The 14,797-nt window shown below is 32.9% G+C and overlaps 1 protein-coding gene across 5 annotated transcripts; it reads left to right on the plus strand.

Annotated features, from left to right (window-relative positions):
- The first annotated feature begins 167 nt into the window (after positions 1-167).
- On the plus strand, positions 168-5,312 carry LOC111697229 (uncharacterized). 5 transcript variants are annotated; one of them, XM_023467146.1, is made up of 11 exons: positions 168-326; positions 579-619; positions 1,542-1,683; positions 2,651-2,735; positions 2,995-3,074; positions 3,777-3,915; positions 4,106-4,277; positions 4,391-4,473; positions 4,504-4,586; positions 4,679-4,713; positions 4,903-5,312. In XM_023467146.1, exons 1-11 carry the CDS (start codon positions 234-236, stop codon positions 5,033-5,035), a joined length of 1,086 nt encoding a protein of 361 aa, XP_023322914.1. In that variant the 5' UTR covers positions 168-233; the 3' UTR covers positions 5,036-5,312. The 5 variants fall into 5 exon arrangements, with proteins under 5 accessions (XP_023322914.1, XP_023322910.1, XP_023322912.1 ...); XM_023467142.1 differs by having other exon boundaries at positions 4,391-4,586; XM_023467144.1 differs by having other exon boundaries at positions 4,403-4,586.
- Positions 5,313-14,797: the final 9,485 nt, after the last annotated feature.

Raw genomic sequence — 14,797 nt, forward strand, 5'->3', positions numbered from 1 at the left:
TGTATGAATATTGGGGGGGGGGTCCAAAAATCGTTCTCCAGGAAATTACCCTAAAATTAACCAACACTTTTACTCAATTTTAGTTTATATTCAAATCTAAAGTCTCTAGAAACTTTTGGTTTAGAAAATTCCCAAAGCTAATCACGTCCAAATCCGCAAATCCAATTCAAACATATTCAGTCTTGAATATCGAAGCATATCAATCGATATCTAAAGATCACTTTCAGGAAAAAATGGAGACAGTGATAGTGAAACCCGATGTTGAAATGGATTCAAATATGAACATAGTTACCGATACGGTTAGTAATGTTTACATTTATAAACAGGTAAAATATAAATAGAAAGAAAAGAAAAGTGTGTGGGGGGGGGGTGTTCATCTCGGTATATTCCTAGAGAGGTTCATCTCTAAAGGGTCTGTCGTCAAAATTAAATAATTTCTTCTCTCAGGGAAAAAGTGTTTCATAGTATGAAAGCAGTACTATATCAGATTTGTGTGAAGGCCCTTTTGAAAATTTAACAAGATTAAAAGTTAAATGAACGAACCATAGTTATTACATTTTTACAGAATCTAAATTCAGGTTTCCCAGGGCCCGCCTGTCCCCCAGATGGTTAAAACAAGGGACCAAATTTAATTAATGGCAAGTAGTAGTTGAACTTTTAAAGGGACTGCAAAGGAAAAATGACAGGGGTATAGGATGAAAACTGAGAATCTCAGGCGTTGAACGATACTTGATAAGACATCTATCTGATGTTCCTGTCTCGAGAAATTGATAAAGAACTGTGTCAAAATTATACAAAATTGTCACGTAATACAGACGGAAATCACTTGACCAGTATACTGCACTACCATTGGCTGAAGTTTTGTTGACGTAATACAGACTATACGGACTATATTAAATAATATTATCAATTACATCTATTAAAATAAAAAATAAAAATTATATTAGGAGCAAACCTGAGATTCTCAGGCTCCTGTGGGATATAATCGTTCTTAGATTGGTTACGTATTTGCTGAATATGATCTGTTTAAACCTACTATTTTTATATAAAATTGTATATATATGAATTTAAGTATAATTTTGACACAGTTTTATATCAATTTCTCGAGACAGGAACATTAGATAGATGTCTTATATGTATCGTTCAACGCCTGAGATTCTCAGGTTTCATCCTATACCCCCTGTCATTTTTCCTTTACAGTCCCTTTGAGTTAAACCGCTGTTCTTCAACTATATGCGGCACTTAAGAGCAGCGGTTTCACTTACAGTGGTCGCCGTTTTTATCAATACAATGAAGACTACTTTTCTTTTAAAGTTTTGATTTCAAACATGCTCTTTTTATGGTTTAAGTAAACAAAGAGAAGTTGTTAATTGAATTATTCTCTTTGTTTCCATGTTTTATTTGTAATTTATGACGTTTGAAAGCTTGGTAAAAATCAAAAATTGAAATCAAAAGTTGTCTTTATTGTAATGATATACACGACGACGACTGTAGTCTACGTAGTTCAATTACTTCTGGGTATTTATTAAATCTTGGCCCAGATCTCCTCAAAATATCACGTGTAGAGAGAAGAGAAGGAGGCTTCCCTCTGGTAGGGATCCCTGGAGGCAGGTTCCAGGGCTGGAGTACGACTTGGAGCTCATTGATCTAGATAACTTTGAAACTTCAGGAGAGGATTTAGAGGTATGCAGATCATATTTACAACTACAATACATTATTTTTAAAAGTTTTATGATATTTTTTTGTTCATATGGTTGTTTTTGCTTTTTTTGATTGATGAAAGTAAGTTATCTTTATGATTGTATATTTGTTCTATAAGATAAACAATTTGTTTGTTTGCATCCTATTAACATTAAAACGCATAGAGAATAGAATATATATTAGAGAGGAATTTAAAGAATCTCTCGGTATGAACGTTTTCAGTCCCTTTCAGCCTGAAAGGGAGTTCAAAGTGTGCAAATCATGTTAATGTTCACAAATTATGTGTAGTAGAGTACATTAATACAGTATGTTCCCCAGACTATTCATTTCAATTTCTAAATTTTTAAAGCTGTTAAATAAACTTTATAATGAATTATGTGAATAAAAACCATCATTTGATTTATAGTTATAACGGAAAATCATCGTTTGTAAAGTGAAAGGCATAGAGTCTATGTGAAATGATCATTGGTCAATTATGAAACCAGCCTATTTCATAATTTGGTTTTCTTTTAACATTAATTTTAGATTTTCTATAAAATGATATTCCAGGACCTAAAAGGTTATATAGCATAAATATGTGAAGTACACCTGCAGTATGGAAACAGTACAACAAAATGGCCGTTTTACACTTTTTTCTATTAAATTCCCCTCTAATATATATTCTATTCTCTATGATTAAAACAGCAATCATAAAACGAGAACGAAATTTGCCTCACAAAAATGGGAAGAAGAAGAAACTGAGAAAGTCAAAAATAGCTATTTGAGGAAGGGTGCGAATTAATTTTGGTATTGGGATATATTTCAATATAATACTTAAATACTCCATAGGAGGTGGTGGTCGGTGTATATACAATTGAATTATTAGGTCCTGAAATTGTATTATATCCCCATTGCAGTAACCGAAACTATATTGATATATATGCTGACCACTGTATGAATATTGTACAAGGTTGAAGATGAAGTGAATGTTAAACGAGCAAGAAGTGAATTTTATGAAATGGATTCGTTTGTTTGTGAGAATGGTTACCTATCAGGTACAAATCAAATATATTTTTCCTGCTCGCCACGTTCTTTTAAAGTGATTCCCCTGAGTCTTAAAGAGTTAATTGACCGATCCACAACAGTACCCTTTTAATCTGTAGTTTGTTCATTAATTCCTACCTCAAGTTACGGGGGGGGGGGGACTTAATCCCTTCTGGAGATCTTGATTTTCACTTTGTCCTTGATAGCCCCCCCCCCCCCATTTTACGTCCCTGCTGAATAAATTACTAATATTTATAAACTGTATTTTAGAGGATGAGAATTGTATTACTCCTGACTCAAAGAGTAAAGATAGAAGAGACAAGATTATCAAACTTAACTCTCAGTCAGAGGTAATCAATTTGAACCAAAGCATGGGTGGTTCAGTGACGCAGTCTAAATTCATTAAATTCGGCCTCAGTAAAACGGCGTTATCTATTAGAATAACGGTTTTACCATTTCATGCATACGATAAAAATTTATTGTTGATGTTATTTTTTAACTAAAAAGTACCGAAGCTAAAAAATAATGAACATAACTACATCTCTAGCGCTACTCTCGACCACATTAGAAATATTTCGATTATCCAGACCTAGTATTTGCTTCTCCTTCTTAACTATTTATCCATTCCATACTTAGTTATTGTTATTCAATAATTCCAACCACTACACCGCCAGCCAACTTTAACCCTCCATGCAAAGATCACAATGCACGATTTACGACGAACCCTTAATCTGAGCAAACATGAGGAAGATAGCGTCATGGTTCTTACTCCAAACTGTGTATTTCTGTGACTTTCTCCATTAGTTTTTAAAAATGTAAAAAGGCACTAGTCACGTTTGCAGAGAAACCGCAACTGAAAATGAACATTTTAAAGTGACTAAAACATGGATATCTAATTCTATACTTGATCAGACAAAGCTTTTAATGGTACCGTTGTGAATCGAACATTGTTATCTTTGCATTGAGGGTGACTTGAAATTACGCATACAGTCCCTACTTTAACCTCTTTGAAATTCAAAAACACTTCGTTTAAAGAGAAAAATTTTGTTTAGAAACGGCAGAAAAAAGTTGAACTGAAGGTGCTGAAAGAACCACTAGTTGAGGGTATTATTTACTCTACTGGGTCTAGAACTTCCACCGTTTTCAAGCAATGGAAAGGGATTCCATTCTCCTCTACCCCTATCCCTACAGGTAAGTTTAACCAATCTTTTTAGCACAACATTTAGAAATGGAAAAAACTACTTTTTTTGCAGGGCCTTCAGATTTTTTTATGAGAAATTACGATAAATAATAAAAGTCCTTGTAAAATTCAGACGGTGCAGTTAATTTTAAAAACTTTTTCTGCCCCTGTTTATTTTTATTTTCCACGTGTACTATTCAGGTATATATATAGAGAAGATGCTCCTGAGACAGAGTTTAGCTGAGCTACATCTTACCAAGATAGGATCCGATCCCCAACCTGTTTCCGATATCAGCAATCTTTGTAAAGGCGGAGTTGAGACCATCTTGTATCCTCCAGCTGTACTTGATGCACCATCTACCACAGTTTTCAGGTTCAAAAATATAACAAAACATGTTAATCTTATGAAACTCAATAAAACAAGACTAATTCACACTTTTTGGGAAGATTTACTGATTATTAAAAGTTTTAAGTTATTTCCCTTAGTATTGTCTTTGGTGAGAAAACTGGTGCAACAGAATTTACAAGTTTGGACACTTTACTTCCGGGGGCACCTAGTTCAGCTCCTATTACAGGCTCGGCTCCTGTACCTAGTTCAGCTCCTGGTACAGGCTCGGCTCCATGTTCAGAGAAAAATCTGTTTTCAGATGAATACTCTATCAAGTATTCTATTAAATACAAGGCAGAGTCCAGAATTAAAATTAAACTATATATAATCATTTAACACAAGTGTTAAAATTCTTTTTTTTTTCTCATTTAAGAATTCTGGTTTAGGTAAAAGAGTTGGTTGATTTCTACCTTTCATCTAGGTTTGTAGTTCTCTTATTTTCATTTCTTTCATCCAATATTTTTCTTCAGTTTTTTAAACTTATTGTCTTTTCTTGTTATTGATTTACGCCTGACCTCACCCTTACTACTTAGAATATTGATCACTAGCAACATTTACACATCTCCTCAGTTCCTGACCCACGCTTTAAAAGATATTCATTTGTGTTCAGAACTGAAGACGACCTGGGTCCTGAGCAGCTGCTAAATCTTTTAAAGATGGACGAAGATTTAGGACGTGGCAATCCGACTCTTGTTTGGAAATATATCAACAAGTTCTACTTTCAACATGTACACAGACAATAATACTTAATGTGTACATTTTTACCTACATATTACAGTTTTGTTCATGGCATGCCATGTACTTTTTGCTTATAACTTTTTCCATGTATTCTATTCCTAAAATAGAACTCATCTTGACCAAATATCAAATTTAGTTTTTACTGCAAAATGACTGAAAAAAAAACCCAATTCATTATAACAATTGTATTTTAACGCCAAAACTAATCAAATATGGGCGTTTAGGACAATTTTATGTATGTACAATGTGAATTATTTAAAAATAAACAAGATTTTTATCAGACTTTGTGAGATTTTAGCTAATAATTTACTATTTAGTAAATAAATCCAGTGGCGTAAATAACGGGGGTTATTGGGGTTATTTACCCCCCCTGGAATCCTGGGGGTAATTACCCCCCCCCCCATAGAATTTGTTTTTAAAAAAAGGTTGATTTTAAAAAAGAATATCTGTAAAATTTGCACGAAAATAATTACTTCAGATATCTCAGATTTTAAGTCAACATATTTAAAATGATTCTAAATTCTAAAGTAATAGTCAATGTCATTACAATTAGATGTTTTTCTTTAATAGAAAAAAAGGGTATGGGCAAGAAGAATACATTTTTACTTCTAAATAATGTCATATCCATATTAGATTTATTTAAGATCTTAACATACTATTACACTCGGTGCAAAGATTTAGGGGTTAGAATATTTGAGTTTGGGCAAAAACTCAGTTCCAAATCTTGAGAACATTCTGAGACTGAACCTGGCAAACTTCTAACTGATTATCATATTTGATAACTGTAACCTGTTAATCTTTTTGAAAGAACTTCTATAAAATCGAAAATGAAATAAGATTATAAATGTTGGTTAGAATGATCATTCATAAATTCAATAACTTCAGGAGAAAACGTAACATTATCTGTCCTTTTCAATGTAGATGATTAAAATTATATATGAATTTTAATTTTTTTTTTCAGAATATATTAATGATTATTTCTTGTAATCATATCTGTAAGTAACCAAGGTATTCAAAAAATTTTCTTTGGCGCTCCGCGCACACATGAGAAAAATTGATTGACTCATATCGTTAGTTTTACAGTTGTTGAAAATATAAATTTTTAAAAAACACTAGAAAAAAACGATTTGAATTGAACACAGCCAAATCCCCATGCAACAACTGAAATTTTCCTTTTTTTAGACATTAAACCCTTTAAAAAAATCACTTATTTTTAAAAGAAATTTCTAAGTAGTGGGGGGCAAGCCCCCCTTACATCCCCCCTAGACCATTACAAAATAATATTTGCCCCCCCACTATCAAAAGTGCTAGTTGCGCCTATGGAAATTAGAATATAAACAAAAACAATATTTTTTTCAAAGTTTGGCAGAGTAGCTTTTCAACGATTAAAAAAAGTAACATCTTTTTCCTCTTAGAGTAAAACTATTTTTATTTTACTAAAAATAAATTCAGTTTTTTTACAGATCTTTCTTATTAATGATGTGTAAAACCCTGTCCTTCTGTTGCTATGGATTCTCTATATTCCTATGGAACCCTGTCCTACTGTTGCTATGGGTTCTCTATATTCCTTTTGAACCCTGTCCTACTGTTGCTATGGGTTCTCTGTATTCCTATGGAACCCATCCCTACTGTTGCTATGGGTTCTCTGTATTCCTATGGAACCCTGTCCTTCTGTTGCTATGGATTCTCTATATTCCTATGGAACCCTGTCCTACTGTTGCTATGGGTTCTCTATATGCCTTTTGAACCCTGTCATACTGTTGCTATGGGTTCTCTGTATTCCTATGGAACCCATCCCTACTGTTGCTATGGGTTCTCTGTATTCCTATGGAACCCATCCCTACTGTTGCTATGGGTTCTCTGTATTCCTATGGAACCCTGTCCTACTGTTACTATGGGTTCTCTGTTTTCCTATGGAACCTTGTCCTACTGTTGCTATGGGTTCTCTATATTCCTATGGAACCCTGTCCTACTGTTGCTATGGGTTCTCTGTATTCCTACTGAACCCTGTCTTACTGTTGCTCTGGGTTCTCTATATTCCTATGGAACCCTGTCCTACTGTTGCTATGGGTTCTCTGTATTCCTACGGAACCCTGTCTTACTGTTGCTATGGGTTCTCTGTATTCCTATGGAACCATGTCCTACTGTTGCTATGGATTCTCTATATTCCTATGGAACCCTGTCCTACTGTTGCTATGGGTTCTCTGTATTCCTATGGAACCCAGTTCTACTGGTGCTATGGATTCTCTATATTCCTATGGAACCCTGTCCTACTGTTACTATGGGTTCTCTGTATTCCTACGGAACCCTGTCTTACTGTTGCTATGGGTTCTCTGTATTCCTATGGAACCCTGTCCTACTGTTGCTATGGATTCTATGAACGCTCCTAAATCTCTTTGAGTAAGAAGTGGATGCAGTAAACTCTGCTCTAAGGATTTAGGTCAATTTAAAAGTAAACCAGGAGTTTACTCTTCACTTTGGACTGCAGGGATACAGAAAGAATAGAGGGGGGAGGGTGGAATGCGGATGGTTCATTGTAAAGAGGTTTTTATTTGATTTCTACAGGGATAAGAGGGGGGCTATCTTAATCTTGACACAATTTTGAAGAAAGTTGGCAACTTTTTAGTTTTAAAATTTATGTTAATAATTGTTAAATAAATGTAAACTAAGAAAAATGCTCTCAAAATGTATTGCTTTTATTTGTCATAACTTGTAAATATTATAAACATCTAAACTTTAATTGAAGAGTTACATTTTTTTGTAAATTATAGCTGGTTTGCCTACATATGAATCGAATATAACCGGTTTTCCAATTGTATTACCGAGGGCATGAAAATTCTAAAAATATATATTTAATGGATTCGATGAAGCTGTCAATCTCTTGAAAACTTTAAATGTTTATTGTTTAAATCTTTTTAATTGCAAAACATAATGTCACAAAATCTATATATATAAATTTAAATTGATTGTCTGTAGTCAATGAACGCAAATTATTTACGGCAACTTAAACGATCCCTGAGAAGGTTTATGGATTGTTAAAGGTAAAACATTTGCCCGGAAAATAATTTTAATCGCTGAAATAGTTACTAGAAAACGGGCAATAAATAGTTACTAGAAAACGGGCTAGAAATAGTTACTAGAAAACGGGCTATAAATAGTTATTAGAAAACGGGCTAGAAATAGTTACTAGAAAACGGGCTAGAAATAGTTACTAGAAAACGGGGAATAAATAGTTACTAGAATAGTTACTAGAAAACGGGCTAGAAATAGTTATTAGAAAACGGGCTAGAAATAGTTACTAGAAAACGGGCTAGAAATAGTTACTAGAAAACGGGCGCGACGCGCCATAAAAGCCTAGTATTACAGGAGCGGGTATGCTGTGTAAGCAAAAGCAAAATTTATTCTTTGCTTAAAAAATGATTATTAATTTAATTTGGAACCAGGTTGAAGCAATAGCCAGAAAAAGTTGAACGAGGGAAGGAATTCCCCTGGCCGCCATGAGCCTCCCAGATTTGCAAGCATAACGAGCCTTCGCCATGCATGTAGACTTAAGAGCCTCCTCTACAGAGCACAGATTCCTTATAACGCTTGGATTTTACATGCAACAAAGAATATTTTAATTTTGTCCGACATAGCGCAGTGGCACAAGCATTGATGCTATCCTGTTTGAACTAACCGCCGGCCGTTTGAACTATTGTTTGTTTCATACACATTTGAACTATTTTTTGTTCATTTGAACTATTAACATACAAGTTTAAATTACTCTTACAAAAAGTGCAAATGACAATAAAAATAGTTGAAATGAACAAAAAAAGACTTCAAAAGAACAAAACAACAAGTTTAAATGAATAAAAGAATAGTTCGAATGAACAAAAAATAGTTCAAATAAACAAGAAATAGTTTAAATGAACATAAAAATAAGTTTTTTTAAAAATTCAAATAAATTCATAAGTCTGGATAAAAATACAGTTTGGCAGAAACAATGAAAATTTTCAGACTATTTTTTGGTTCATTTAAACTATTTTAATGTTCATTTGAACTAAAAGCCGCAGCGCTTGGCCCCCTAGCCTGTCCTAGCCGCAGCGCTTGGCCCAGAAGTTGTCTTAACCTAACCAAACTTTAAATAATACATACATTTCAACTATATTTTTTGATTCATTTGAACTAATTTTATGTTCATTTGAACTACTAGTTGCAGCCTATCCTAGCCGCAGCGCTCGACCCAGAATTAGTCTTAGCCTAACCTAACCGTATCTAATACACACGTTTGAACTATTTTCTGGATTATTTTCATATTTATGTGTTTATTAGAAAATTTTTTTTTTACTATTTCTATTTTTTTGTTAATTTGAACTATTTTTTTGTTCATTTGAACTATTTTATGTTCATTTGAAATATTACTTTGTATTTGTTTAAACTATAATCGTATTGTATGACGAGCAGGGGAAGGCAGGCGGCCATGAGCCACCACTATTTCCCTTCCGTGCCACATATTAGCTTTTTTCTCTTCTGGCAGCCATGAGCCACCACTATTTCCCCTTCCCTACCACCTCATTTGACTCTTCCGGGCAAAACTACTTTTTTAAATGGTATATTTAGGGCCTTTAAAGTGTGATTTTAAAAAATCCAGCCGTGTCACGCAAAAAAGGACAACTAAAACCATTTTTTCAACTCTACTTAAGATTAATATTTTGTGTGTTGAATTCTTAAACTGTTTTACAATGAAATTTTTGACAAATTTGACTGAGTATTGCATCTTGAAATATCACAAAGTTGGTTAATGAGTGATTTTAAGATGGACTTAGCATAATGAGTCAGTAATTGAAAAATCATTAGACTTTGTGATATTTCATGATGCAATTCTCAGTCAAATTTGTCAATAAAATTTGTGATAAGAACATGGCTGCCTGAAGAGAAAAAACCTAATATGTGGCACGGAAGGGGAAATAGTGGTGGCTCATGGCCGCCTCCCTTCCCCAGCTCGTATAACAAAATTTAAAAACTGAATTTATACAAAAATAGTTCAAATGGGCAAGTAATGTGTTGATTTGATCTACAGGATATGACGTCATGTCAGAAGTTCAAATGAACAATAGTTCAAACGGCGGTAGTTCAAACAGGTTTCCACCCAAGCATTTTACTAAAGGTTAATGCTGATTATGATTGTCATGATTTGAAGTACTTATTGATTATTGACTCGAAGTGGTTTATAAGATTTATAATAAAACATTTCTTACGCAGAAAGGTAGCTATTAGGAAATTAATTTCTGAATTGTACTTTTATTTTGTTTTCAACTTTGATTTAAGCAATATACCTTTTGTGAGAAATTTATTTTAGATTCAGATTAATTGTCAATTTCAAATTTTTATTTAATACTTCTGATCTTTGATAAACTTGTTATGCCATTATTTCGAAAAAAAAATATTAAAAACTCTTTAGTACTTTAGTACACGTAACAAACAAGAGTTTTAAGGAAGCTATTCTGTACAGCGGAGTCTCGTACTGCACGGCGGAGTCTCGTACTGTAAAATGAACAGATATATTAAAGTAACTGTATCGCCACTCAGACTAAATTGAATGGATTATATTTTTTATTTGACATTTGACCAAACTTGCGACAGCTTTCTTGGACAGAATTCCTCAATCTCTAGGTTTATATTGATATAGAGTAGAGAGCAGGACCCGGAGTAAACCTGTCTCAATCCTGTCTAATCCATGTCAAATTATCCGTTCTTACTCCGAACTCCAGAGTATATTAGAATTTAGTCTTGAAATAAATGTACAGGGTATCCTGAGGAAGGACCAACGTCTAATACAATTTACAAATATAGCTATAACTGTGTCAATGTGTCTACAGTGGTATTCAGAAAACAGTCTAAAATTATCGTCTCTTTCCTTACTGTTTCCTGTAAAATGACGAGGGACTTTCAAATGTGTAATTCACCTAACTCAAAAATATTTCCCCGACACAATAAGAAATATATTAGTTATAACTATTACAAAGGAACTGAGTTTTAGCCACATACTCAAAGTTTTCAATCCACATATCTTTGCAACCTGATGTGGGGTAAACCTTTGATATTTCAAAATTATACTTATGATCCCAGCAGAATTTATAGTTTAAAATAAAAGATCTTTGCAAATGGATTGTAAAGATACAGGGATTAGAAAATTAGAGTTGGTGGCAAAACCTCATTTCTTTTAAAAATCCTCGCCAGTTCTAACGATATAACAACCATCAAAATCGATAAAAAAAAGTTGTTAAAAATTACAAGAAAATAATATAAAAAAAATTATAAACACATAAAAGAAAAGCAAGTAAATTAGGTCGAGGATACTTTCAAATACTTTCAAATACTTTCAAATACTTTCAAATACTTTCAAATACTTTCAAATACTTTCAAATACTTTCAAATACTTTCAAATAGGGGTGTGAAATTTTGTGAAATTTTTCTGAAATCATTTTACAGAAGCAAAATTGTATAATATACTTTGAATTTCAAGGCATAATTTTAAAATGCATTTTTACAAAAAATCAAAAATAGATCAAATTTGGGAAAAAACTTTGATCAAAAAACTTGTTTTTCTATCTTTTCGGGAAAACAACCCAGTTTAAAGAATTTCCATGTATCGAATATCTGTTTCAAATCGATGGTTTCGTTTTGGTGTCGCCGTGACTGTTACTAAAAACTATAATGTGTTTCAATACAATGCTGAAATCACAAAAAACTTTTTTTAAAGATAGGAAATAGTCATATTCAATTATCTACAGCGTTGGTTACAACTTAAAATCTATCGGATTGATGAAAAGTAAAACCATCATGATATATCAATGAATTACGAAACGAATGACCATCTGAGGGAAAACAGCTCAAAAATTATATCTAAACATTTTAACAATTTAAAGATCCTTTTTCCCCGGAGAACAGACTGATTTGGTCAAATTATTAGTATCAGAAACAGGTTTGTATTGTAATCCGATTGAACATTAGTGCAACTGAACACAAATCGAGCTTTACTGTACCAATTGGACCAAAATTTTATTTTCCTTCCGAGAATATTTAGTACAAATGATCATTAGTGAAATTAATCTGGAATACTAAAAATATTTGTTCACGCGAACAAATTTTTTTTCTTTAATTATTAGTGTAATTGAACATTTGTGCAAATGAACATTTTATACAAAAAATTTTCAAACGGACTCATGTTTTTTTCTGTAAATATTAGTGCAATGTGCAAACGAACATTTCCATCAAAAATCTGTTCAAACGGAATAACGTTTTTTTTCATAAAATATTCGTGCAATTATAAATGTTAGTGCAAATGAACATTTCTCGCAAAAATTTTGTTCAAACAGACAAATGTTTTTTTTCTGTAAATATTAGTGAATTGAACATTAGTGCAATTATGAACATTTCCAACAAAAAATTTGTTTAAACTGACAAATGTTTTTTTCTGTAAACATTAGTGCAAATGAACATTTACAACAGCAAAAATTGTATAAATGGACTAATGTTTTTTTTTCTTTTTTCTTTTTTTTTCAATAATTTTAATTTATGGGCAAAATGGTAAAATTTTAAATATTAGTTCGATTGAACATTTTTTTCTTCATTTGAACTAAAATATGTTCATTTGTACTAATTAAAGGTTTAATGTGAAAAATGGTGAAATTTAAAATTTTAGTTTGATTGAACATTTTTTTTTCATTTCCACTAAAATATGTTTATTTGTGCTATCTAGGGTAAATGTGCAAAATGGTAGATTTTAGTTTGATTGAACTTTTTTTAGTGTTTAAGTGTTCATTCGCACTTTAGTGCGAATGAACGTTAGTACGAATATACGTTAGTACGAATGTACGTTAGTACGAATGTACGTTAGTACGAATGTACGTTAGTACGAATGTACGTTAGTACGAATGTACGTTATTACGAATGTACGTTAGTACGAATGTACGTTAGTACGAATGTACAATTAGTGCGAATGTACGTTAGTACGAATGAACGTTAGTACGAATTATCTATAAGTTATTTTTTAATTAGATAAGAGGATTTAGCCTTTTAATCGTCTTTGATTAACGCGGCATTCGTTCAGTAATTTTACATAATATACCAGAATTTCTGAAATGGGCTTGATTTTTTAAATGGATCTCCTTTTTTGAAGACATTCAGAAAAAAGACCAAATTTTGGAAACCTCAGTGATAATTTCAAAATCCTTTCATGCATCATTTCTCAAGTAAAAGGTAGAACAAAGACGATATCCACTCCACAGTTTTTTGGTTAGCACTGTACGATTCTAATGTTGTTACTTTATTCTTATATTTGGAACACTCTCCAATCCTGGAAAGGGTGTACTGTATACTGTAAACTGTATTATACTTATGTTGTTCACTGTATAATTTATATAGAAAATAAAAAATCCAATTTTGATTGTGATGAAAATGTTCAAATATAAATTTAAATGAGGAGCTGAATAGGGAACACTGGGTAGAGTTCGTGTTTGGAAACCAATCATTTAAAAACAAAATTTTTATTCTTTTAAAAAAATAAAGGTTTATAAAAAATCCTCTTGGGGTCTGTAATAGAATGGTATCCAAACTAGATGTTAAGAATGGTATCTATAATAGAATGGTATTCAAACTAGATATATCCGAGTGTGTCTATGAAAGTATACTATCCAAACTAGATGGGTGGGGTCTATGAAAGTATAGTATTCAAACTAGATGTACTGTGCGTGGGCCCTATGAAAGTATAGTTTCCAAACTAATGTACTGAGCTTGGGGTCTATGAAATTATAGTATCCAAACTAGATATACTGAGCTTGGGGTCTATGAAATTATAGTATCCAAACTAGATGTACTGAGTGTGGGGTCTATGAAATCTGATATACTAAACCTCAGAGAAAAAGACAGATTCCCACAATTACAGGGGTCCACCAACTCCATTACAGGGGTCCACCAACTCCATTACAGAGGTCCACCAACTTCATTACAGGGGTCCACCAACTCCATTACAGGGGTACACCAACTCCATTACAGGGGTACATCAACTCCATCACAGGCTTACATCAACTCCATTACAGGGGTCCACCAACTCCATTACAGGGGTCCATTAACTCCATTACAGGAGTCCATTAACTACATTACAGGGACTCCGTCAGTGCTATTTCAGGACTCCCTCAACTTTATTACAAGGACTCCATAAAGGTTTTTAACTTAATATCTTTAGATTAGATTATGCTTAGAAATTACAGAAAAATTAAATAATATATAAACAAAAATTTTAGTATTCTTTATGTTGTCATTAGTCTCATTTATTTTGGGCCTCCCTGTAAAGTAACTCCTTATAACCGGCCAATTAATCCCCCCCCCCTTTACTAATTTCCCCAATGTTCCCCAAAACGTAATGTGTAAACTGTATCCGTCCTGTTATACTAAATATACGCGTATTCTCCCACATCAGGATAATACGCCTCGTCACACAGATCTAGGCATACCAGGCTATACTCACATTTTCTCACAAGTTAGTTAGCTTAGAACACGGAGTTTTCATGTGTCAAAACTCAAAACAAAAATCTAGACATGCTAGGGATGCCTGGCTATACACACATTACCTCACAACATGGAGTTTTCATGTGTGTTTAAGCAAATAACTAAGTTAGCTTAGAACACGGAGTTTTCATGTGTTTAAGCATAGCACTATAGGTTAGCGTAGAACACGGAGTTTTCATGTGTTTTTATGTTAGCTTAGAACATGGAGTTTTCATATG

Source organism: Eurytemora carolleeae, unplaced genomic scaffold (assembly GCF_000591075.1).
Source record: "Eurytemora carolleeae unplaced genomic scaffold, Eaff_2.0 scaffold139, whole genome shotgun sequence".
Taxonomy (NCBI): domain Eukaryota; kingdom Metazoa; phylum Arthropoda; class Copepoda; order Calanoida; family Temoridae; genus Eurytemora; species Eurytemora carolleeae.

Coding starts and splice junctions, on each gene's coding strand:
- LOC111697229 (XM_023467142.1), top strand. CDS start 234: ATGGAGACAGTGATAGTGAAACCCGATGTTGAAATGGATTCAAATATG. Junction 620..1,541: donor CCCCAGATGGTTAAAACAAG/GGACCAAATTTA, acceptor ATCTTGGCCCAG/ATCTCCTCAAAATATCACGT. Junction 4,714..4,902: donor GATTTCTACCTTTCATCTAG/GTTTGTAGTTCT, acceptor ATTTGTGTTCAG/AACTGAAGACGACCTGGGTC.